General features: G+C 40.5%; 1 protein-coding gene across 1 annotated transcript; it reads right to left on the minus strand.

Annotated features, from left to right (window-relative positions):
- Window positions 1–1863: 1863 nt before the first annotated feature.
- LOC306710553 (myosin light chain 3) lies at window positions 1864–2843 on the minus strand. The gene has a single exon (XM_079179183.1). The coding sequence runs from the start codon at window positions 2744–2746 to the stop codon at window positions 2138–2140; it is 609 nt and encodes a 202-aa protein (XP_079035309.1). The 5' UTR covers window positions 2747–2843; the 3' UTR covers window positions 1864–2137.
- Between the last annotated feature and the right edge of the window lie 24630 nt (window positions 2844–27473).

Below are 27473 nucleotides of genomic sequence, written 5' to 3' on the forward strand. Positions count from 1 at the left end.
TTCTCACCGTCTGAGTTCATATGCAAATTGTCTACAGCGATTGTTATCATAAGGTTCATATCATGTCTTCCACTTCCACTGCTGCATATACATTTTTACAAACCAACAAATGTGATTCCAACATCTTGACGTGAAGGAAATTAAATTATTTATGAAAACAGGAAAAGTTATACCAGATGAACTCAACGCTCACCTCTTTATGGAAGACACAAAATGGATGTGGTGCATGATTGAGTTGCATTGCATCGTGCAGCTTCCCACCACAAACACGTCTGCTGGGAACTGTTTGAATTGTGAAATGCAAGATTTGAGAAAGAATTAGCCCCGGTCAGCAGCAACAACCAATATTTTCCGATCACACAGCGAACCTGGCATGCGCTCCTCTCTTGCAGAGTTTCACATTTTTCTAGTGGTTTTTCAGACGCATTCAAATTAAACTACTCACAGTTTGTCAGTGCAAGGTGCAGCAGAGTCACAACGCTCCTTAATGTGCCACCTGGCCCAGGCGGCACAACACATCAAGCAAGACACTGGCTTTAATACTTCAACACTTCCTTCCTGTTATCATGTGTCGGATCAGTGGGGCAATGGCACATGCAGACAAAAGGTTGTTATTAACGGTATTTAATTGACCTACACCATTCAAGGTCACTCCATAATTATTATAACAGCAAGAGCTTGACGTCTGCTTAAATCAGTTTCTTTCCCCGTTAATCACTTTTGATCGCCCGGTTGTGCACGCAACCCCGCTCCACAGACTCACCACGCTGCTTTGTCCGCTTTGCCGAGGTGTTGTTTTAAGCAGCCGCACCTGTAGCGACGCGTCTCGGTGTGATCAGGGTCATTATGCTGCTGCCCAGTTGCTTTTAAAATTAAAATGTCCAAAGCTACACACACAATTGTGCGAGTTGGTTTTGTTGTTCTTATACACTGCTCTTTGTCTGAATAAGACTTTTGATGATGTGTGGGCTTCCAGTACTGTCAACTACACTGTGAATGAAAGCACTCTGCTCTTTTCAGGCTTTCAGTTCACTGGTCCATGTGGCTGGATTTCAACAGCTCTCACCGTCATATGAACTCGCACAACCCTGATGTATGCTCCCCACTCAGTGCAAAAGGACGGCGAGCCAAAGAGGACAATTGACTTTTGAAGGAAGCTGAACATGAAGCAATCTAATAAGTGGTCAAAATGTGCCTCGGCTTCTCATATAGTGTAGGTGTATCCAATCCACTGTGTTTAAATAATAAGTTAATGCACTGATCTGTTTAAGTGATAAACAGTTGTAAGTTTTCCATATTCTTAGAGACGAGGACTTACATACAAAGTGGAGTGATTTATATATTGTTCACTGAATATGATGACACTAGTTTGAAATTGTAGCTTTAAAAAGTCAACACAAATGGCCCCTCTAACAGAGGTCTTATCCTTGGCCCACCTGTCTTGTTGTTGTCAAAGGGACTGGATTAGGGCGTGCATATGTGTGTGTGTGTGTGTGTGTGTGTGTGTGTGTGTGTGTGTGTGTGTGTGTGTGTGTGTGTGTGTGTGTGTGTGTGTGTGTGTGTCCAGGATGTGGGAGTATATCTTGATCCACAGCAGCTGTCCCTCAAGCACTATGACAAGCACGCTCATTCAAACAGTCTTTGTGTAAAGTAGAATAGAATCAAATCTGTTCTATTTTCAGATGGGGCTAAATCCTATTTGTTTTTCATCATCCCCAGCAATAGTTTCCCGTAATCACATTAACACAGTTGATATGAAAAGTTGAATAGACATAAAACAAGCACTTTTATCAGCAATCCTGCGCGACTCATCATTTCCACTTCAAATGTGAATGTTGGGTAGTCTGAAATGACATTTGTGAGGCAGTTTATAATTATATTTCCTTTATTAATGGAGTTTTCGTTTTGGATGTCCATTTTATCTCACTGGCATTTCATTATACGACAGTGTTTATTAAAAATAACTAATCATAGGTCTTGCGGCCGACATTTTCTCACTGAACATTGATTGCTGCTCTCGACAGAGAAATAATCTCACAGATTAAGTGACATGCTCACCTCTACATGGACAAATGTTTAGCAAGGATCCAGAAAGTAGAGGAAACAGAGGTAGAGTCTTTATAGCTACATGTCACTTTCATCCAGAGAGAATATGCTTTACAAAGGAGGCATAGTTGATACACCCATTGGCATCCTCCTGTCCGCTCATCAGTCTGTCCACCTCGTCTTCTGTCATCCTCTCTCCCAGTGTCGCCAGCACGTGACGCAGCTCTGCTCCCATGATGGTGCCATTGCCTTCCTTGTCAAAAACCCTGAGCCCCTCCACAAAATCCTCAAAGTTGCCTTGATCTTTGGCACGGGAGATATGTTGCAGCATTGGCAAGAAGGTCTCAAAATCCACCATTTTAGTGCTCATGTCCTCTGGCCGCGGTTTGCCGAGCACTTTGAGCACATCTGCATTGGTGGGGTTCTGGCCCAGAGCTCGCATCACGTCTCCGCACTGGCCATATGTGATCTTCATTTCTCCAGTTGGTGTGCGGTCGAACAAGGTGAAAGCCTCCTTGAACTCCTCTATCTGGTCAGCAGTGAACTGAAGAGTGATGCTCTTGGGATCGAATGGAGGCTCCTTGGGCAGCTCAGGCAGCGACTGAGGAATTGAAGCTGGCTTAGCAGCTGGAGCCGCATCTTTCTTAGGCTCTGGCTTTTTGAGCTCAGGTTTCTTTGGTTCAATCTTCTTTGGTGCCATGCTGAGGGATTCAGAGGTGAGCCGGTACTTTCTGAAAAACAAGCAAGAGTCTGAAGGGATTGGAAGGGATCCCCAAGCACAGAGGGCCACCACCTCTACCGAAGCTTTTATATGTGCTTTGTCTAGGGAGCAAGATACCAATTTCCAACAGCACACTATAAAAGGAAGAAACCTGAAATAGATTCCCTTAGCAAGTGATGTCAACATTAAGTATTGTTCTCAGCTGCTGTCATCTAGCCAATGGGGCTATTCGCTGTCATTAGTGAGGGTCCAGTTGCATTAGTCCGAAAATGTTCTGTCCCTCTGATGGACAAAGGGATCAGAGCACGATATATCAGCGCATGAGGGAGCGGGACCAAAAATAGATTTGCTCACTAACGGCTGAATGTCTGGGAATCGTTGCTTTCTGGAACAAAGCTTTTTTCAGAATGTTGCAGTTGCGAATTCACAAATAGTTAATAATTGTGTGTGAGGGGTCTCAGGATGAATCGGCACAGTTTGGGACATTATGTAATATTGTATAATAAGGGGAAGGTCTGCCAAACTTATTTTTCAATGAGAGATCTTTTGGGATAGTATTTGTTTTGTTTCGGCATTTTGGCAATATCTCATTTCCCAGATAAATGATAGCTTGCATTCTACCACTATTACTGAGTAGCTTAGAGTGTTCCACCATATTGAGGAATTGGGCAAGCTCTCACAGATCCAAAAGGGACTCTTAATTAATGCTGTATTTAAGGCTGATGTGCTGGAAAGGTCAACCAGCTAAGCCCTTAAATGTTAAAAAATACATTCGGTGCCAGTATCAATTATATGACAATCTACAGCTGTCTGCTGCAGGGCCGTAATTACAGTGATCAGGGCATTTTCCATTTAGATGATTTCTATATCATAAAATATATTTTTCATTTAGTTACATGCTTATTGTGTTATTTATAATTCACACAATGTGCATTGAACCTAAATTACTGGGGATTTAAATGTTTGATTGCCTGCACCCTTCGTGGTTTGAATGTGTCCATTGTCTGTGCGTCCCTAAGCCCAGCTCTACGTGCAGTATATGTTTCACGGTCACAAGGTGAAAGCCAGGCAAGGCAATTCCATTATGTGTCTAGTTTATAAATGCGTAATATGTCACTGGGCTTTATGTAGATGACTGCGCTGTAATACCATTCAGTGAATGATAAATTAACCAAGAAAACAATCACTTAATTTATGGGAGAGAGGGTGTATATAGGATGTGCAATTCTGTGACACAATCTTAATCATAACAACCTTAATTTATATGTGCATCACAGTTTATCAACTCAGTTTAAGACAGCTATAGCCTGTCATGCAATAATCACATTTACCCTCCTCTATCTTCAGCCCCCCCTTGATCCCCCCCACAGTCTAGAGCTAGAAGTCCTTGGGCAGTGTAGTGAGGTGTTTGTGTGTGTGTGTGTGCGTGCGTGTCTGTATAGTTGTCCTTAGCCTAAGATCATTATCTCCCTTCTCTTTGTTTTTGAGGTCACATGGCGAGTGAAACTGACAACTAATTTGTCGTCCCTTGGTGTGTACGTGCGTGCGGGGGGTGTGTGTGCACGTTTGTGTCGGACAGGAACAGAAGAGAAGAGTTAGACCTCCAGGAGAGGCCAAATGGAATGTCCGTACTGAAACGCCACATACGGCCACATGTACGTAAGATCAGATATTTCCCTCATGGCCATTACAGACCAGCATGATTTAACATAACATTTGTTCAAGAGTCATTTAAACCTCTCAAAACTTACGTCCAAGTTACGTGCAGATGCTGGTTCATGTCGGCGAAAGGTGAACCTACATGTTGAACGGACCAGTGTTAGTAATATGACATCAAGGTATCACAGAGAAGCAAACCTTTGGATATTGTTTGCCTGAGCATCCGACCAAAACTCTCGAGCAGAGGCTTTGTCAGAATGTCAGTCGGCTGTGCACAGATAAGGTGCTGGCTGCATGAGTCATGGAGGGACAGACTTGTTATTTTTCCTGTTTTCCATCAAAACTTCCTTTAAACAAGGCTTCAATCAGTACACTGCTATTGCAATGATTGAAGCAATCGATTGCTGCTTTCAGCATCTGAAGTTAAGTGATCATTGCCTTGGTCCTTATGATTGGATGTCTGCACATGTTGAACACATTGATTTTCAGATCTTCAAAAAAAAACACATTGATTTTCTCTCATTTTCAAAAGCTTTACTTAAACTTTGTCACATTACTAATTCCTGACTGTGTACTTTTGCTGTGATCGCGTTTGTCTCATTTGACAGAAAATGACACATTTTTGATCACAGTGTGCTATTTGCACGTTCACATCTTTAACTTGAGTGACAGAGTTAATAAGAAAAACGGTCAATAACGTTAGAACATTTTTTTCTACAGGCTGATACCTGATAAAACTGAAGATGACGTTGAATATTGCTCGTCACTCCTGTGTTCCATAACTGTCAATAAGATAGAGAAGTCAAAATCCAGGAGTGAAAACACACTAATGTGTCCAGGCATACACTAACCAAATTTCTTTTTTTAATCATATTGCAGTCAGGATGCAAAAAACTCATGGATATATACAAATTAATGCAGCTTTAAAGGGGATCTTTTTCTCCCCATTGTCCAAACTCCAACTCACACTCGCTCTATTCTGAGATATTTTTGAACACAGGAACAAAATAAATCTAAGCTATGTTCACCAAGCCCTACCTAAAGTCTGTCATTCCCTTCTAACTCCACTGGGTAAGTAATATGTGGGCGAGTGTGTGCTTCCAGGCCTGTGTTTTTGTGGAGGTCTTCAGGGTGTTTGTTTATATCTGTGTGACCAGGCGAAGAGAGAATGGTCAAAGACAGCAAGCCCCTAATCCATGAGATAACAGTGGGAATGAGGACAGGCAGACCACTGGTCTGGACCGCGCTAATAAAAGAGAGTGATTGGGACAGCGGTTACATTCCTCCTATGGCCCCGACAGGGTGTGACTCAGACTTCATAGATTCAGTACTTTGTTAAGTGGCTAAAAAGGGAAGCAGCCCTGAGCGCTTTCATCCACCTGGAACCTCATCGACTGTGCTGTGTGTGGAATTATTACGCTCCACTCATGTAATGATCAGAATACTAAAATGATGGATTCTCCTGTGAGTTTAAAAATGTCTTTTGTCTCGCGCAGACGATTTGTCCTTAAAAAAAAATCCCCATTCAAATCAAACAAGTCTCCCTCTACATGGAGAGCCAGCTACTGTATTCTGTGTTTCAGTCTTGCTATAAAATAATATACATTCATGGGATCAATATGTTGCAGCATCATAACAACTCCCAGAGAGACATAGCACTTGTTGGATTAGCTAGTCTCATGAATGTATTCCTCTATTCCATAGCGCCCTATAGAGTGCAGTGAACAACAGCACACGACTTTTCTTATGAGTCCGGTAATAATAGTGCGTTGTTATAATGGAATGACTGTTGCAGGAACCAGCTTGCACACATCTGTGTAAACAATTTAATTAAGACCATGTTTGATGAATTATAGTTGGTGAAGGCACTGCCTGTTCTAATACTGCAGCTTCTTAATTACACCAGACATCCATGTGTTCATTCTCTCTGCCCGCCCAATACTCTTTTTTTTTCTCTCCCTGCTCACAACGACAGAAATTGAAAAACTACAAAAAGGAAAGTGCATTTCACACTCTACTGAAGCAAAGCAAGCAATTTGAAATGAATCAAAACACAATAAGTTTACAACATGATAAAGAGGCGCTGTATATGAAATGAGTGGAGTCAATTTGTGATACTCAGCCCTATGTTTTATATTACAACCTTTAAAATAGAAGTGGGCAAGAATTGCATTTGAACTAAATTACATTTTAGGTGAGAAATTTGAATGATTTATGTTTTTGCTCTAACTATATAAAGTCTTAAATGATCCTTTTGAGGAAATGGGATTTGCTAAAGCTCTTTGCACACATGTTTCTGTGAGGGAAGAATGCTTTGTCTTTCACGTAGACAGTTAAATATAGGAGCGACCGTTGTCACCATCAGTGAAGCCAAGCATTGAATGCCAGTACTCATAATAACAATAGCATTGACTTGACTCACCGCAACTTGAACCAGAGAGGAGCGCATTTTTTGCTCAGACTAAGATTATCATATTTGATTCCGACAATCTGTGTATCTTGTTTACTTTGAGAGGCCCATCAGATCCACCAGTCCAGTTAAAGAATAAAGCAGAATTATATTCAGACACATGTATTCTGGGTAGGTGCAGTTGGAAATTTCCTTTTGATGATATTACGGAGGTGACCTAAAACAGTCCTTCCCACAGACTGGGTCAGGTGATTTTATTAGTGTCGCCAAATGCATTTACAGAATCTATTTCATTACCTTTTATTCAAGATTTATATCTGCAGTATACCTTTAAGCCACATGAGAGAGCCCGCGTGTTCATATTGTTTGATATGTGTGGCATGCTTTGAATTCAAAAGGAAATGCTAGCATACATCCAGTATGTTTAACTGATGAGATGAACAAACAAACATAAGCCCGTTAACTCCATTAAACCAAATTGCAATCTATCAAATCAATATTATACCTAATCAAGATAATATGAGGTGATGCGGAAATGGCAGTAAAAATGGTCAGGAGTGATCATTTGAGTGATGCAATTTTCTCTTCTCAGTTTATAGTGAATCGGGTCACAATGGTTTGTCATTTGTAAAACATGGGACCCCAGAAAAAAATTATTTGTGTACATTATTATAACATTATCATAATTAACAATATTATTCCCAGCACAAAAACGGATCTGTGTATCTAATAGAATGTATTTGTAGCTCTGTAACAATGTCCCCACATAACCTTTTGCAGGGTTAGCTGGGGACATTGTTGATGAGCTTTTGTATGTGGCGACTAAGACTGCAAATATGATTCCAAATTGATATAGTCTCTTTAGCGCGCACCATGACAATACATAATGCTAAATGCAAAATATCAACATACTCTTCCAACTTTTAGTCTCGTCAGTTATCTATATAAGGTGCATATGTCTGCACCAAACAATAGCTGTGAGATCACAGTGCACATCCGCCTCACTAGGAATGAGCACTATGCCTCCTCCTCAAAAGCTTGGATTGGAATTCTGACAGGGAGATTAGGGAAGTTTCCAAGCTATTCATACCACCCCTATTCTCTACAGAGTACTTGGCTTGGTGGCAGAATCCTCTCCTGTTCAGCTGGACTATTTCCGATGGGCCTCTGATGCTGTGTTTGGAGCGTGTCTCTGAATGGCTTTTACCTGTTTATCCCAGCAGCACACAGGCTTATGAGATGTTTTCCTCGAAGCTTACCAGGTGCTTTTCTCAGCTGGAATGCCTGTATGTTTAATTCAGACCCTTAATCCCGGCGAAAGTGGACCAAACATGTCTTCGGAGTGCTTTCACTATCACCCACATAAATGTGGAGAATAAACTTTACCTTTTTTTTTTTTTCTTTTTGCATTTCCACTAGTTTGTCTATAATCCCCTCCATGGAGTAAACTCTGTCTGGACTGATGAGTAATGTGTCCTGACAAAACAGGAAATACTGCGTAGCCATTACTCAAATCAGAATGTATTTGACGTAGAAAACAGCTTTGCATTGAGCCATTATAAATTTGCAATAGCTAGCATTCTTCATAATACAGATTCTGCAAAAACGCAGCTCAGAAATTGCACCTCTAGTGACCACACAGAATTGGTTTGGCAGCTGGTGAAATATTGACATGATGCATTATAGTCGTTATGGCCACTGTGGGAATTATATCTGGATTTGTTCACTCCATGTTTCACGACCCAGTTGTAACTTGGGTAAGGGTGGGTCAATGTTGACATGATTGACGTTCTTTTTGTCAGTAGTTTGACATGTTTAGTTGTGACAAATGTGGCTTCATGCCAGCCTATGTTTTCTGCAAAGAGCTCTTGTTTGATGACGAACAGCATTGTGCATATGCATGCTGAATTCAGCGCTTGTTAAAAACTGATTTTTCTTTTTGTTATTTTCATTTCATTAGAGCTAAAATATTGTTTTTGATTTGTTTTGATGTGTTCTTGTGAACGCCTGGAAGAATTGCTGCTCCCTTAGTGCCAACGCCTGAGGATCAAATACATGTAAATAACAATGGTCTCAAACAGGTTCTTTCTTCATCTAATTTAGGATTGCTACGTGGAATATCAATAAATAAGAGGTCCAGTAAGCGAAGATATTGTTGATTTTAATTTCTTAGTTTAGCAAACTTTCTTCAGCTCTCTCTAAGCCAGAAGAACATGGAAAGTCTCCATCACTCGATCCTTGAAATCCCGCATCTGGTGTGGCATATACACGATGAGACAAGATAAGTTGCTGGGCAACAGAAAAAGCAATCGCGTACATAGGCTGGTCTTTGACAAATCTGGGGCTTTGTCCAGCATGGCCAGTCACTCTGTTCAGCTGTAGATGTGACCACACAGCAGGGAGGGAGGAGGGTATTCACGCTTTCATGTTGGCAAGAGTATTTACCAGATTGTGGCTAATTCTATTGAGATAAGTGGAGAGACGCTTCTGACTTTGTATGGTGTTCAATTAGCTACTACATCTTTCTGCAGTAGATGTACACACACACCACAGATTGAATCAGTGCAGGTTCCAAACTGCTTTTTAAGACAAAGGCATTAACATAGCAGCAAATGACTAATGAAAATTAAAGTTTTTTTGTGTTCAGAACAAATAACAAATACAGTATTTGATCATACTGCATCAACTATCAGCGATTTTCTTTACCAATTTCATATACATTTTTGTTGCACTGCTTCCATTTTCTAAACTGCATACACCAGCATGTTCTCGGCAAAAAGTTACTCTATTACAGGGCTAACACACATAAACGGACACACACTGCCCTCCACTCCCCTGTGTAATTTAGAGTTTCCATAAGACCTACATCTTTTCACGGAGGGAGGAAACCAGATCACACACACACACACAGACACCAAGAAGACACCAACATGCAAAATCCAAATGAACATTTATGACAGGAGTCATAAAGGGTGAAATGTGAGATTTCTTCCAAAAAAGAAATGAGCTTTGGAAATTAGTGAATGACTCAATGCATGTGAAAGAGGCATGCCAGGGCATGGCTCATGTGACTGCAGCTGAGACCCATGGGTGAGTGAAGTTGTGAACGTTGGGGGGGGTTTCACTGCTTTTGATAGTGTTAACATTAGCTCTGCAGAGAGTATGTCATCCAAAACCCTAGATTTGTATTACCGCTGTACTAGCTCCCAGGAAAAATGACAGCAGGCCGGTCTGTGTCCATGTGGCTTTGTGTGTTGTCTTTAAGTGTATGCAGCTCTAGCCATTTAAGTGTCTACCACCACTTCATTTACATAATACATTGACATACCTGTTAAATACTTTTAAAAGGATACAGTGCTTCTTAATTAAAAAGGCTCCGACTGTCAAGTTTTGGTAGTATGGGGAATGTACTTTGTATTTGTTGGTGTATTCCCCCTCTAGAGAGAAAATGGTACTCATTAAGTGATGAAACATTCATATTTTCCATCTTTGCAGATGAAAACGATGAAGCAAATTAAAATGTACTCGTGAAATACAGGAAGGGCATTTTTTTCTTTTTCCTGATATATTTGATTCACTCTTCAATATTTCACATCTACTCTATCATTGAGGATTTCAACAGCATTAGAAACTATAGATTTAATGGGACTAATCAGTCCTCCTGCCCTTTACCAAGAAGGAGATGGACATTATGAATGTCACAAAGATAAAACTCTTTAATTAGCTAAGACTTAAATGAATTGCTTCATGTGCCAAAGAATTGCAAAGTCTTCTATTGGGGTGTAGCATCACATTTAGATACTAGGTTAATCTGCCAGTGTCACATCAGACGATAATCTCAGTCATTAAAAATGTATGTGCTTCCTCGTCTACATTTCCTGTGCTCCATGCTTGCATTAACACGTTGGCATTAAAGACGCCTTTGTGCTCCGGCCTCTTGCAGAGGTGACCCGTTTTCCCAGGATACTTGTGCTGTGTGGCATACTTTTAGAGAGGAAATAGATGTAATTAATACTCTAAATAAAAATGCAAGCACATTTGTAAATGCTGAATATGTGCATGCATTCTCTGCACATTTAGGTTACGCTATAGGATAATGCAATGAGGAGGAATACCGTCAATCTATAAAAGAACTCTCAGAGGTGAGTAGATACGTTTGAGATAAGCCTTCCTCTTTATAATGAATAATGGTAAAATGTCAGCTAAGTTATATTCAGCTACAAAAAGGCTGCCTTCATTTAGGCCTGCTTAGCAGGAAAAGAAAGTGTTGCTCCACTATATCTACTATGCAAATGTACAGAAAACAGCAGTACTGGGGTTTTGAAAAACATTTGCAGCATACATTAAGATCGTAGCCCCAAAAGCCAGAAGCACAGTGAACCTTAAGATACATTTTCCTGCATTCCGCATGTTAGCATTCACTTGTGTTGATTGCAGACAGCTAGTTAACGCCGCAGGTTGAAAAGGTTAAGTTGATAGGTCAACTTCACACATGGAAACAGCAAGCCTCTGGACACAGAAACAGCAGGACACAAATTTTTTTATCAGCCACTCAATGACATTAGCTAACCAGCTCACAGTTAATCTCTACAGTACTTAATTAACTTAAATGGCTGCATTGTAAAAATGGCTGCTTTATCCATATAGCTTTACAATTTTCCTGTCATTCACCCATTCACACACACACAGATGGCAATGGCCTGGTACTGGCCTAACCATCGGGAGCAATTTGGGTTTTAGTTTCTTGCCCAAGGACACTTTGCCATGTGGACATGAAGAGCAAAGGATTGCCAAAACGTATTCCAATACAGCCACTACAGTTGCAGGACGTGGATATTTAAATATCCCAGCAAAACGAACAAAACCAGGCCTGGAGATGACTCATAGGCAATCACAGCATTTCCCTGTATACCAATTCTTTTGAGGTTTTGGTTGATACTAAGCTTGGGCGATATGATAAGATTACGGAGAACACAATACTGGTTGGCCACGATAGTGGTCCTCACGTATCCGCGATAAAATAATCATATTCAATTATGCAACGCCTGTTATGAATTTTGCTCTATATTCAGTCTCTCTCTCTCTTTTTCTCATTACATTACATTACAGTCATTTAGCTGACGCTTTTATCCAAAGCGACTTACAATTCAGATGCTATCACACCGTAGACACAGCTACGGGAGCAATTTTCGGGGTTAAGTGTCTTGCTCAAGGACACATCGACATGCAACCAGTGGTGCCGGAGCCGGAGCCAGGGTTTGGACCACCAACCCTCTGATTGAAAGACGGCCCTGCTCTCCATTCAGCCACAGTCGCCCACAATCTCGTGCTTTCTCTATGTTTAATTACAATGTTGTATGGAATCAAAAAAAAGTAACAAAATGACTTTGTGTTATTGTGTTAATATAAATGTCATTGACGGTGCTGTTAGATTGCTGCTACACCAGCCCATTAATGTAGTTTTAAAAAGATTAACTGCCATCAAATATGGATTGAAGCAGAGTATTTAGTCAGATAAAAACATTTTGTGAATTATTACATCTATCACTTTTCAATGAATCTTGACGTTTGGACTAAGGACTCAGACAATGACAGCAATTAGTACAGGCCACCGAATCGCTCGGTGTGTGTGTGTGTGTGTGTGATTGAGAGAGAGAGGGGAAGAGCAAAAAAAAGCAAAGAGCAAATGAGCCTATTTGGCGATTCTTTGGTTTTAAACTAAATTAAAATGAAGATCCACAAAATGTGAAGTGATTTGTAAACTGGGCAATAAACAAGTCAAGACTAATGATGGAAACATCTCTGCCCCCATCTTAAAATTCACCATCCAACCTGAATCAATCCATAAAGAGCAGCTGGACCAAAACTCCTACCACGGTGAGCAATCAACCCTCAATCATCAGGGCATTTGCAAAGGCAACGAAATATAAATGTGACAGCTAACAGTAGTGAGACTGTAAGACATTAGTTAGATGAGTGATCGCATTTATTGATCTCAGCATGCCCATGCGTAAAATAGCAATTACTGCCTATATTGAGGCCATGGTGTGGCCACTTGTGGGTATTGCAACATATGCGTCGCCATTATTAGGCTGAACAAAATTAACAAACCTATCTGGCAGATAGCAGAAACATTGGGATTAGCCAAATCAACAGTTCGGTACATTCTTAAAAAGAAGGAATGCAATGGCAAACTCACCAACACCAAAAGGCTCAGAAGAGATCTAAAGTGGATGATTGCAGAATTATTTCCTTGGTGAATGAAAAAGCCCTTCATAAAATCGAACAAAGTCAAGAACACTCTGGAGGAGGTAGGCGTGCTATTGTCAAAGTCAACAATCAAGAGACGGCTTCCTGAATCTAAGTACAGAGGGTTTACAACAAGGTGCAAACCACTTGTAACACTAAAGAACAGGAAGGTTGAAGGATTAGACTTTGCCTGAAAACGGTTCTTAGGACAGATGAAACCAAGAATAACTTGTACATAAAAATGGGAAGTGAAAGGTGTGGAGAAGGAAAGGAACGGCTCATGATCCGAAACAAACCACATCTTCTGTCAAACATGGTGGAGACAGTGTTACTGTATGGCTGCCAATGGAACTGGGTCACTGGTTGTTGATGTCACAGCTGATTGAAGTAGGATGAATTCTGAGATGTTTATGGCTGTACTATCTGCTCAGATTCCACCTAATGCCACAAAACTGATTGGACGGAGCTGAACGGCGCAGATGGATTATGACCGAAAAGATACTGTGAACACAACCCAAGAGCTTCTCGAGGAAAAGGAATGGAATATTTTTCAATTGGCCAAGTCAGTCACCTGATCTCAACCCAATTAAGCAGGCTTTTCACTTACCTAAGATAAAACTGATGAGAGAAAGACCCACAAACAGGCAGAAACTGGAGGAGGCTGCAAAAAAGGCCTGGCAAAGCATCTAAAGGGAAAAAAAACTGCTGATGTCTCTGGGTGCCAGACTTCAGACAGTCATTGACTGCAAAGGATTTTCCTCCAAGTACTAAAAATGATGATTATATTCACAATTATGTTAGTTTGTCCAATTACTTTTGAGCCTCTGAAAATGTGGGCTACTGTATAAAAATGGCCGTAATTCCTAAACGGTTGATGTGATAGTTTTGTTACGTCCATTGAATTAAAGCTGAAAGTCGACCCTTCAACCACATATTGACTGCTGCATTTCAGATCCATTGCGAGTTGTGTAAAGAGGCAACATTAGAAAGTGTCACAGTCTAAATACGTATGGCCCTGACTCATGTGCATCTCTTTATGTATAAAACATTTAATACATGAAGATAAGTTAGTCAGATGAAGTGGAAAGGCAAAACAAAACTAATTAGACAAGCAAATGTGCATGCAGCTGACCGAGCCTTTCAGTTTTGGCAGGTGCTCACGCTATATTAACAGCCTTAAGTGTGAGATTTTTATTGAACTAAATGGTATGCACGAGTAACAGCTGGGGCCACTGCATCAAAATGTAATTAGTGCATAAATAAAGACAGATATGATGATGAGATGTACAGAGGCCTGCTGGAATACTACACCGCTCCAAGGTAGCATGACTGGATAGTAACTAATATCTGCCGTGGATGTGTGTTGTGATTATGGAGGGAGAAAAAGGTATGATGATATCCTTTTAATCATATGCTAAACAATTAATTTGTGAAAGTACATATGGCACAACTCTAGGTTTATTCGGTCCATTTAATCTCATTATGCGTCAACATTAATTGTTACAAGTAACACAAAGGAGATTGAGAAAGAAAATGCTTTGAATCCCCATAAATGGTATTCGGGACAGCCCACCATAAAAAACTAAACTTGTCTTCATTAATTTTTTGTCGTCTTAAGATCACCGATTAATTAGTGTCGAGGGAATGCACTGCATCCTCAACTACCTAGATACTGAATTGACAGGTAGGCCGTGCTTTCCATGCTTTTACCCTTTCACTCCATTCTGCCATGATACAATATATTTGAAACATCAGAAAGACATCATTATTCCCTCTAGAGTTTCCTCTCCTCTATATATAAAGCCCAAAATACATGGGATAAAAGTGCCATGTTGTCTTCCTCTTGAACCTCGGGGAGATGTTTTTATATGCCTCTGATGATACTAGACGAGGTTTGTTTGGCAGTCTTCTTTTGGGGAAAACTAGAACTTGGCTTTGGCCTACGGGGTGACCAATTTGTAGCAATAACCAATAAGATTGACAGGGAGGACAGCAGCCTATACCCTATAGGCTGTGCTCAATCTTGGTCTCACACTGACTGGAAGGCACCACGTAATTTAATGAACTCTTCAGAGAAAATCTGGAAAACGTGAACAGGTGGGTCCCCACAGGAGAGCCATTCCAACCTTTGGCAAGGTCTGGAATCCACACATATACACAGACGGACAAGAAAAAAACGAAAAGAGACACAAAATAGTGCAAGTTAGAGATCAAATATAGCATGAATAAATATGAAATCAAGTAATATAAATTTGTGGAAGACAGCAATTGAAAATGAAAAAGGAGTGAAGAAACTCCAGAGTATTTGTTTTGGGAGCCACAGCTCTATAAGCCCACTTTATGATCTCTGGGGATAAAAACTTTAGTATCTCTGGAGGAAACTATAAAGTCAGTGGGTTTGGCTCCTCTGTCACCTTCAACAGCTCAAGTAATTTTAACATTCTGCTGCATACTCCCATGGAAACAGTCCCTGCCATTAACAGAATACGGCCATGCTGTGCCCTGCTGCAAAATGCACAAACATCCTTCTCCACCACACACAGTTTTATTGGTACATAACAGCACACAAACCCAACATTCCCTCATTGGTGACTATAGCCTCTGTGGCCCACATAGTTAGTGTGGTGATATACCTCCATAGCTCAGCACCATTGACAGCATTTAGAGCACTCTGGGATTTGTTTCAACAAATAAGCATCAGGGCCAAGCACCTACAGTAAATATTTTTTTATAATATGCCTGGAAAAATGGTTTGGCAGAACAACTGTGACAGCAGCCTTTACTAGCAAGTTCAAAATTTATTTTGCCATATTAGATAAAGAAAGGATATGAATTGGGATGTGCAGAGATTTGTGCGACAATATAAACAGCACAAACATTACACATTCTCACACAAAAAAGGTTGACAGAGTGCTACCATCCCCATTGTCTTTCTTGCAACCGTTATTGAAATTGTTTACACCAACAGTGTTAAAGACAACATGCATCCGACAAATGAAACCAATACCACCTTACTCTTAATGTCATGAGCATGTCCTTCATGAACGGAGCTAATACATATCTTATAATATACACATGTGATATCTACAAAATAAGGTTTTTACATAGCAGCTCTAAAACAGGGCACTTCCTGAATATCAATGGCATTTTACACTAGATGAATTAGCCTGCATGCAATATTAATGCATCATGCTAACAGCTAATATAGTAGCAAGAGCAATATTTTAGTCCTCAGTGAAACGCAGAAATCAGAGGGGAAAGAGGAGAGAAAGAAGCTTGACAGGCAGTAAATGGCAGCAATACGCAGTAAAGACCCAGACTGAGCTGAGATGAAACCAAACTCTCGATTATGTCCCGTCAACGCATCGACGCTAGATTTTTCCCGTCCGCAACGCGATGCATCTTAGAATCGAGAAAGTTCCACACCTCTACTAGACATGCATCACATATTTTTCATAGCTTGACATTACATGACAATACAGTCATTTAGCAGACGCTTTTATCCAAAGCGACTTACAATAAGTGTATTCAACATAGGTATTCAAGAGAACTACTATTCACCAGAAGTGGCAAGTGCTTCTACTATTTTTTAAGCAAGCATAAGAGCATAAACCAGAACAAAAGTACAGTGCAGAAACAAATTAATACGAATACAATAAGTGCTAAGTGGAAGGCTCAGGGTAGTACTTCTACTTTGTGCAATGTACTCCAGTGTTTATACTCCCTTTATTGTGTGGTGGAATAGTTGTTGGCCCCTGAATTCTACGAGGACGTTCTTCGTGCATACTGCAATCTCTCTAAGGTTTCTGCTATTTCGTTTTAGGTCAGGGTTCAGAGGCTTTTGTCTCACAGATTGTGCAGAGCACAGCAAGTGACGGAAACCTAGAGAGAAAAGGTAAGGTGGAAGTCACTCAGATTGAGACAAACCTTGATTCTTTATTCCAACTTCCCAAAGGGAGTTACCTCTGCTAACCAGCGCTGTGGAAGACTTTGAAGGACTATTGCTGTGGTGCAGAAGGTGGAGAAGGTCAGCTGGGCCCGCAGGCACAAAGGAGTTGACGAGTGTTTCATGGCTGTTTCTAAGATGCTGCAGTGTATGACAGAGAGACATAGTACAGTTTGTCTTTAACTCACTACCTGCAACAGCTTCGCATCCCCAGTGTGGCGTACTACCTGGGCTCTGTACATAAGACCTGCATTTTCCGCTTCATAACAAAGCACTGACCTGGAGATAGTAGAGATGGTAGATTTATATTGCCCTGTACAAGCTTTAACTGTTCATGATTGTCGCTTATTGTGTTTTCAAACTGGTTCAGTAGCAGGGCTCATTTCCTCAAGAACTTTTTTTTAACTTTTTTTAAATCACACTTTAGGTGGATTTATGCCTGTGACGACATGATGCAATTAGCTCCTGGCAATAGGATCCACACATTTGTCACAATATTTCCAGGCGAGGAAGAAAAGAGCGAAAGAGGAAATGGCAGGAACAAACTGTAGGTGGTGTACCAGTGAGAGAACTACTGACAGAAGTAATGAGTGGGAGACTTGTAACAACGAGTTCACAGTATTACTGTTTTCACAGTTCTGCTTTATTGTCTAATCAGGCTATCCCCAGGGTTCCCCAATTAATATTTGAGACTATAGACCTTTTTATTAACCACTTAGAATCTAATGCCAACTTCATGGCCATACTGGCAAAAGTATGAAGGACTTAATGGAAAATAAGTACGGATTTGAAGTCATAGAAAATAATTATTTAGCGAGTACTTGAATTTATTACATTTTATTATAATACTCCTTCATATTTATTAATACACAATAGCCTTGTGAAGAAAAAAAAATGACTGTAATGTGTGTATCTTATGAATGGAAATATGTGCTTATTTGTCACATTAAAAGGAACAGTGTAACATTTAGGTGCATTTTTTGGGCAGATATTGACTATAATATTCTATAATATAATACACACATTAACTATTTTTCATAACTATCAGTGTATAAATACCCAAAACTAAGAATTGTTAATTGCCATTTATAACTTCCGAGAGAGCGGGTCTTCTTCCACGGAGTCCGCCGTCTTGCACCGCCCCATAACAGACGCTGGCTCTAGCAAGAGCCATTTGCATTTTACGTTATCTGAAGGTAGGGATGCGTTCTGAAACCAAGTATTAAACGGGCCCCGGTGCTTACAAATGAAAGATCTTAGTATTGATAAGCCCCACACACACACACACACACACATGAAGCACAAGCAGATAGGCTGCTGTGGTGAAGTAAGTTGATGGCAACTACGCTTTTTACTGTACATGCAATACAATATTTGAGAGTAAAAAGCCAATACTTTATCAATACATCCGATGTACGTGTAAATCGAAAGTGAACCCTAATTCAGTCGGTCACCGCTGCTTTTTTTGTGAACTTCTCCGTCGGCTGAGACAAAGCAGACAGGTAGACAGAATCATATATACTTTTTGAAAAACAATTATTTAGTCATGTAGAAGATCCGCGTATTGATAAGAGTAACTCCTAGTTGTACTAAAATCCTAAACATACTTATCCCTACCTGTAGGCCACCGTAGTTCCCCGACACCCTTGGAAAGGCAGGGGCAGAGCTGAGGGGTAGATAGTTGGTTGCAACCTACAAACCACTAGAGGCTACTAAAACGTACACTGTCCCTTTAAGAGCCCCCACACCTCTCCATGGCCTCGCATATCACCTTTTGGTAAAAAATTATCAGATTTAAACTGAAGCTAGTCAGTTAAAAGAAAAAAAATATCAGGCACGACATGCAGTAGATTAGGATCACAAAGTGCAGCAATCCAGAGTGTGTGTCAGTGAGTGTCATTAGACAGAAGTGCTTTCAGTCTTCAGAGCTCTTCTCTTTATTGGCCGCAATCTGTTCATCCAGGTTCTTGAGCTCAGTCAACTTGTCCTCGTGGCTCATTCTCAAAGCACTGGACCTAGTAATGACCTCTGCCATCTTGCTTGCCCTCAGCCTCGTTCACCAGGTTGTCTACATCTCTGGCCAGGCCATCAGACAGTACCTGGATGGCTCTTTTACAATTTTTAAGTTGCTCCTGGGGCTCCCCTTTTGGCCCTTCTTTTGTGTCCCTGTGCCTCTGAGTCATTCTCATCTTTGTCCTCGTTCTCAAGATGGATTCAGTATCTAATCTGCAGCAGAGGTAAGGAGCTCCGGTGTAAGGGGGCCCTTGGAAACCCTCCATGTAGCAACACATAATCGCTCACAATTCTCTGTGCAATGATGGTGTGCTCCTGGATATTACAGATTTCAACTTCTTTGTTGATGAAGAGCCCCCTTTCACAACTGTACCCTGGTCATGAAATAGGAGGAAAAGATTTCGCAGGAAAGCCCAGAGCTCTGCACAGGGCTAGCTGATGAAATGATGAAGAAACAAGACCAGCCTCTTCTCCATTGGGCTTCAAGGACAGGAACTTGTTCAGATCACCAAAAGAAAAAAATAATTGAAACAGTCTGCAAGGTATGAATACAGATTCATAAGTATAAATAATAAAATCAATTATCTAATGAAATGTACTTGTGTTTTGTTTATCAGTTGTATGCCTAAACGTTTCCTCTGTCAGGACGGAGTCATAAATATTATGTTATAATAATTATGTACCGGCAGCAACACCTCCTGCCAACTGCTTGTCTTCGAGAAACCTTTTGACTAGACACGTCAGCTTGCCTTGGCACAAGTCTGGATCTGAATTCATCACGGCAGGGTTAAGAGAAGTCATTTGTCTCACAGACGGGTAATTCATGGAGCACTTTTCCTGAATCTTCTTCGCCATTCTGGGAGAACTCTTCATGCATTCTGTTCAGAAAAAGAGGACAGACGGCTTTTTCTATTATGGTCTACTCTGCAGCTGGAGCTCCTAACAAGGATGTTAATAAGGACTAACTAAAGGTCTCCTCTTCCACCTCTTTTCTGCAAGCTGACCCAGTGAGAAGACAAGCCAGGTCATTACCACAAGAATAATACACACACACACACACACACACACACACGCCTCACCTCACCTGAGAGGGTCTTTGGTTGCTGTCACAATGGTTCCATAGGAGGTTACGGGGACCCTTTTCCGGCTCTGGGGGGTTGTCAACCCAGCAGGCGCCACAAAAAAGCAAAAGAAAGATTTTGGATTTTGTGAGGTTACAGAAATCCTCTCCCCTTGTGGGCATGTTGGAATCAAAAGTTTTAGCATATATTTTGCACATACCTATTATGTACGTGCTAGTTAGTAACTTAGCTAACTAGGCAAGCTCTGAAAACAGTTCAAACCATGTTGTAGCCTACATTGTGACAGACTCAGGGTTCCCACTCTTTTCTAAAGATAATCTTCGAAGACATTTTTAGTGCTGACTTAGCCGGTATGAAAGATAGGGGAAGCGCCATACACTAATATGTTCTTCCTGATTTAAAATATGCGCAGTCTATACTTCTAATTTATCTATGAAATCATATCTTACATGCTTAGAAATTATGTCACATTTATCAAAGAATAATGCAAAAACACCTGCAGATGTAGGCAAAACAAGCCGGCAAGCCTGTCAACTTTAGCAACTATGCCAATCATGCCAACCAATGTATTCATTATTCAACCTTTTATTACAAGTTGAGAAGAAAGCAACGTTACATAATGTCATCCAACCATTGCTTCTGCTGCCATGCTACGTGACTTGGGGGGGTGTTTACAACATTTCCACAACATAAACGAGAGCAGCTTATTCAAAATACCATTTCAACGTTTATATGAACTTGAACATAAAGTGGCCCATTGAAGAGATTTGTTTCAGAGAGCTCTGATAGATAGACTTGTAGCTCCTTCTGAGCGAATGGAAAAAGGTGAATGTTGAAATAATAACAGACTGCACTACGGATGACGCCAATCCTTCAGTATTGCTAGCAGTAGCCGTGGTGCAGTTTTACGTCCTGACGCTGGTAAAGAACTATGCTATAGGCTCCTAAACAGTGTAAAAAAAAAAAAACACTGACAGAAACAGCACCTGTACATCCAAGTCAGACCAAACTACTTTGAGAATACTGAATTCAATGTCCCTGCTATAGAGGAGCAGAAATCCTCTTTGTGTTCTGCGTTGACACGTTTCTGTGCAACACGTTGCCTCTGCAGCTGCACAAAGCATCCATATTCAGCCTCCAATCATGTTGTTGTGAAACGCTCATTGTGACATCACCATCGTTACTAACAGCAGGGGGCCCCATCTCATGTTGCAGAAATTGGCCGCACATGGTTATGGTTTGATTTGCTCCTTAGGGGGAAAATATGACAATTACTTCATCATTTTGAGCTTAGAGAATGGCTACTTTACAGGCCTACCTGCTGCTGATTTGCTGCTGACTGATTTGCTAAAGTGGGTCCCAACGCAATGTGATATAATAATGCTTCTGCCTGTAGAACATTGTATGTATTGTTTATACTATTTCTGTAAAAAACTCCATTAACCCATGTGACGCCAATGTCGAAGTTTCTTCAGTTGTGGTAAACACATGTTTGAAGCAAGAAGTTAGGTTTTGAATAGTTCATTTCATTTATTCTAATTTCAGCTTGGGTTGATTTGGAGAATATTTGATGCATAAACAAGGTATTAGGGGACATTCCGGTATATTTCAAATTTCCTCTAAGCGTGGCCATTGTGGCTCATGCTAACTTTGCATTTGCCACCTTCGCCGCAAAGATTCGGGGATATAGTCACAATGGCCGAACTCATCAGGTTGAAACAAACCAGAATTATTCCTTTTAAGTCACAGCTAACAGTGCTAACATCGCTAACATGGCAAACAATGGCGATAGTGCCGACAGAGGTAACCGTGTTTAACTGAGGGTGAACAGGAGGGTGTCTGCTTTGCTTCGGCTACTGCCGAACGAGAGCAGTGCAGAGCTGCTGTCGGCAACTAATGCGGCACGCTCACATAAACTGAGTGTACTTAAAGCACGCACGCACGCCGGGGCTATGTCAACAAAGCAAGGAAAAGCTTGGATAACAACACACAGAGGAAGAGATACTTCAATCTCTGCTCAGGTAGACATTACTACACTATGCTGTATCTTTACATAGCCAATAGTTGTTTGATGCTATATTAGTGTTCAGAATGTGAAATACAGCTTAAAAGAGAATGCATTTTGGGACATGTTTGCTTGATTGGCAGGTTTTTTCAGCCTATGGATTTACATGTTCCACTCCAGCTGTGCCCATGCCTCCTCAGCTTTACTCAAAGAGCTTCAGAAACTGATATGATCAAACAGCAACTCCCAATCTAGGCTTCACAACATATATCTCCGTGTGTTTCTATAGTAAATGTTACTGCCTAGTTATCCAAGCGAACCTAACGTTTGCAGCTATTGAATGTGTGTGTTCTTCTCTTGGAACAGATCTATCTTCTGACTCACTGTTGCCTGTAGTGTTTTGTGTTAATGATTTGGCTCTCGTGTGAAGTTCCTATCTTCCGTGCATGTTAACTGCACTGGAATATTTCTACCGATATGAAATCTCACTGTGAAAGTGCAATCATTTATATTGTGGCAGTTTTGTTTGAAATATATTCTAGAGAGATATAACTAATGGAATGACTTCAGGTAAAATGACGCTATGTGAGAATATTCATCTAGTAAAATTCTGAATGACATCGACCTGGTCCAAAGTGAGAAACATCTAATACCAAAGTTATGTTAACCCCTGTAGGTCACAGGAAGCACTGTGGCATCTCTCACCTGTCTTCACAATTATACCATTTTGTGGGGAAATTCTATTAAAAACAGAAGTAGGGGGAAAAGGCATGCTTACTGTAGATAGCCACTGTAATTATCTTGGAGATGTGTTATCTGTACTTTTTGTACTACTTGAAGCCTATTTATAAACATTAAAGTAACACGATTAAAAGACCCGTTTGCAAAGAATAAATACTGCTTATCAGGAAAGTCAAATAAATGAATTGCAGAGAATTTAACTATAAAAGTAATCATATCATAGACCCTGTTTTTAATAAATTGTCTTTACTTCTTGCACATTTATTCATGTTCTAGCTTGTCTTCTTAAATAAAAAATATGTCATTTTGTGTCATCAGGAATAAGAAAAGTAATTATGTTCAAATGTTGAGCATACTGTATCTGCACACTGCACATATGGCAATTTTCCTGTTCATGTTTTAATAATGTGGTGATCCTGTGAACAGATGATGGTGCACGTGTATTTTTGCACTCCGCTGCCATTTTTTCTCTGCATATGGCACCGACATGCTGGAGCTCTGTAACATAGAACAGCTGGCAATACAGAGAATGTTGTAGTACACAATGTATTCTTTTTTTAAAAATATATTTCAAGTTAAGTTGTCTTTTGAAGACTGACAACACAAAAAGTACAAACAAAACATATCTGCCTCAAATAAATATAAGTACAACAAGCACTTGATGAAGTGATTGCCCACGTGTGAGGAGGTGAGAAAGTAGGCATGATGTCGTGTGGCTGTAAAGACTTTTACCTTGGTCAGACAACACGTCATACATACTAGGTTGATTCAAGCATACCCCCGGCCTTAACCTTAACCATGACCTCGCCCGTACCTTCAATCATCTGTAATCTAAAGCATTTGGTAAGTGGATCTTATCAGATGTGGTGACAGCGGACAAGGACAGGAACGTCTTTCTCCTTATTTAATTTAGTGGCATGTCCCAAAGGTCTGAGACACATGACCTTGAACTCCTCTTCCCAATCGAGCATAACTGCCTGCAGCAGCTCAGTGGGGCTTTTGTGTCGTGTTTATGTAACAATGTGTTAATAAATATGGATTGTATCGTGTTGATTTTTTCAGTATGCAAATATCCTGAGCCAACATTCTCACCTCCACCTCTTTCTGTAGAACTGCACGTCTCAGCTGCCTACGCCTGTCCACCATTTTTTTCATTAATTTGACATTTCACCATTTATTTCCCATCTCGCTGGTTATAATTGTACCGGCACTGAAACAGTTTGCTGCAGGTCGAGCTCCAGAGTCTGTCTGGAGGTGAGGATTGAGAATACACGATATATTGAGATTTGAGTTGGAACTCCTACAGTATACTTGATGATAGCCGTTCCCCTATTTTATCTTACGATGTGAGCTCCTTTATAACTGAACAATAGGTTTTTTTTGGCAGAGAGACAGTGGGTATATATTACTACTATAATTAATAATTGATTATTAATTTTACTGCAGAGACACACATACACACCCACAGTAACACGTATATTGTTAATGGCACGAGCCAGTTAGCTACCATAGAAGATATTTCTTTTGTTTGGTAGTTTGAAAGAAAGAAAGAAACACATATACACACACAAATAAAGTAAATAGAAATATCAAACATAATATTCAAAGTGGTATTCAACTCATGATTCCCAGAACACAGTACTCAGTAACATCCCAAGCCACCATCTTCTGGTGCAGAAGCTGATGGTCGGGATTTGAGGAACTGCTCCGTCATTTGTAATTCTGTGGTCGAGATGTTGACAGCCAGTGCCTGAAGGTAAAATACGAGCCTGCCATGCGCCTCACGTAGCTGTTCCACTTGCAGCCCCTGGTTCTCTGTAGGGAGATTGTAATACTGAAATGCTTTGTGTTGATGTGTGTGAGTAGCTCAGCTAGTGTACTGCTCAGGGACATAATTGTGAAGAGATATATAACCTATGAAAATGTCCAAGCGTGACCTCAGTTACCAAGCAACCGGTACAAGTGAATTGATTACTCTCTTCCTTTCAGCCTACAAGAGATCTGGCATTTTCAGAGCTCCCACGTCTATTTCTGTTTGACAAGAGGCTCGTCTACTATAATTTCGAAGAAAATAAAAATGTTCTTTATTTACAAAATGTGGTCGTAGAGGTGGGTGGTACATTTGTCCCCTGCCATTGTGAGCAGTGTTCCAGTCTCCACTCGTGATTAGTGTTTTACAACAAAGCGAAAAAGGTATGCTTGATGTTTGCTATTGTGATATACTGAATGCCAGTCTGGGGCATATTGTCACATTACTCTTTTTATAGTAGAGGAACATAGTCATAACAATACACCTCGTTCCCAAATGCAACGCATAATCTGCATTATGTTTTGAAAAGGGATGTGTAAATAATGTTGATGATGTAATGGAAGCACACATTAATAAGCACAACAATGTAAAGGCACCGCCTTCCAGTGCATTGCGCAAAGCAGGCTGGGTGACATTTTCAAGTTTTGTTAGAGATACAAATGTTTCAATATATATTGATTCTGAATCAATGAAACAGTTTCAATAAAAAGAATGTTCCCCATACCATCAGTCAACACAAAGTTGACACACACACACACACACACACATACGGGTGGAGAGCGTTGGTGACCATTGCTGAAATATCTTACTAGCGATGCTACAGAGAAGTGCTTACGAAAGGTGCTAACATAACAAATATAGCAACAGACCTGAGGGACCCACACGCCCACATCTAGTCAAAATGTGAGAGGTTGGCCACAGCGCTCGATGTTTGGTATTGGATGTCGATATTTTGCACAAAGTAGGAAATTCCAGTATCGTGACAACACTAATCTGAACACATCCAGTTTAAGCACTGATGGAGGATCGCAGCTGCTGCAACAAAACATGGGTCTCAGGAGACAACTGCTAATTTTCCGTATCCAAGGTTTCTTTTTTGTTTTGACCAAGATCGTTCCCCGACATTCCCAGCTGTGTTTTATTATTATTGTAACCCCGACAACAAAGCTCCCCCAACCTTATTGCAGATGTCATTTCAACCCAAACAATGAAGTCATTTTAACAAGGTACTTATTTGAACCCAAAACTTAACCAAATCGTTTTTATACCTACACCTAACCAATCCTTAAGCATAGTCACTGTCACATTATGAAACTGGACAGCTTTTTGCAAGTCCCTCATGTGAGGATTTTCACAATTATCCTGATAATATAAATCCACCAGGCTCAACTTATCATCCTATCCCTAGGCACAGGCAAATGACACTGCATGAATATAGTTTGATTTCAATCCTGGCACAAGAGTTCTTACTAACATCTGTCATCCATAATACCTCACATGCTCAATGAACTTGATCCTTTTCAGTTAATTAACAGTATCTGAACGCCATCTGAAGGCAGGTATTTGTTCCATCTGTGGTCTCTAATTTTAGTGACATATGTTGTCAAGCACAGCTTCTCTTGCTAGATCTGCTGCGTTTCGTTGTAATACATTCTTATTCATCTGCTGTCAAGCACAAATACGGTTATTGTATGGATTATCGTAATTCCAAGTAAAATGTCACAACATCACTCACTGTTTTCACAGTATTGCCGATACGTTCTGAAATTTGAATTAAAAAATGGATATCATCTGCTGTTGGTATCATATTTGGACTGCTGTATCTACAAACGTGTAACCTTGCATGTCTGAAAAGAGAATATCAGATTCCTCTCAGGAGAAGCTGCTCTGAACTCTCCATTCCATTACCAAACTGTCAGTACGTCCCGTTGGGAGAGCACTGCTTTTAGAGCGGATGAGAGGAGCCTGTTATGAAAGGCAGACTGACCCTAGCTCTTCGCTCGGGGAGCCATCAGACCCTGAAAACAGCGAGCCACAAAGCACTTTAAACTCATCCAGACTACCCAACGTACAGGTCAATTTACACTGGGTTTGTTTATTTCTGCCCGAACCAAGTACGACTGCCCCCTGAAGTTTAGAACACTGAAATGGATTATCATTTTGTCTTTATATTCATATGATAAAAGTCAACTTTATCAAATATCTTGAAAATAACTTGGACTCGTTACTAAAGACTAATGTTTGGCGACTTGTGGGCATGTCTGCACAATTGATTTTGACATAAAACAATGGGCTAAAGATTTAAATCTACTGAAAAACACAGTTAAAATGACTAATGATTGCACTGAATTAAAATTAAAAATAATGATCATTAAGTATAATGAAGCAATGACACATTGCAATCCTATGCAACGTCAGGACATCACAACCACGTCTGACTGAATTATGCACTTTGGTAGAGCTTTGTTCAAACATCTGATTTATGGGCAATACTTTGCAATAAATAAGAATACCCCATGATTGACACAGAACCATACGGTGCTAAAAGTAATGACTTGGGTGGAAACGTACACATCACCATGGGAAAGCAATCTCGGCGGCATCTCCAAAAAACCTGACCTTGCCAGAATTCTGTGAGTCGTGCTCTGAAAGATAAGCTCTGTACCCAAAGGAGGGTGCGCAGGACTGGCTGAAACTGATGCAACTGGCAGGTAAGCATGGAAGATAAACCACCCATCAGATCAAGCGGATAGCAGGTGCTATAAAAATAACCAAAATAAATAAAGGTCTA

Source organism: Pholis gunnellus (genome assembly GCF_910591455.1).
Source record: "Pholis gunnellus genome assembly, chromosome: 18".
Classification (NCBI taxonomy): Eukaryota; Metazoa; Chordata; class Actinopteri; order Perciformes; family Pholidae; genus Pholis; species Pholis gunnellus.

Coding starts and splice junctions, on each gene's coding strand:
- LOC306710553 (XM_079179183.1), bottom strand. CDS start 2,746: ATGGCACCAAAGAAGATTGAACCAAAGAAACCTGAGCTCAAAAAGCCA.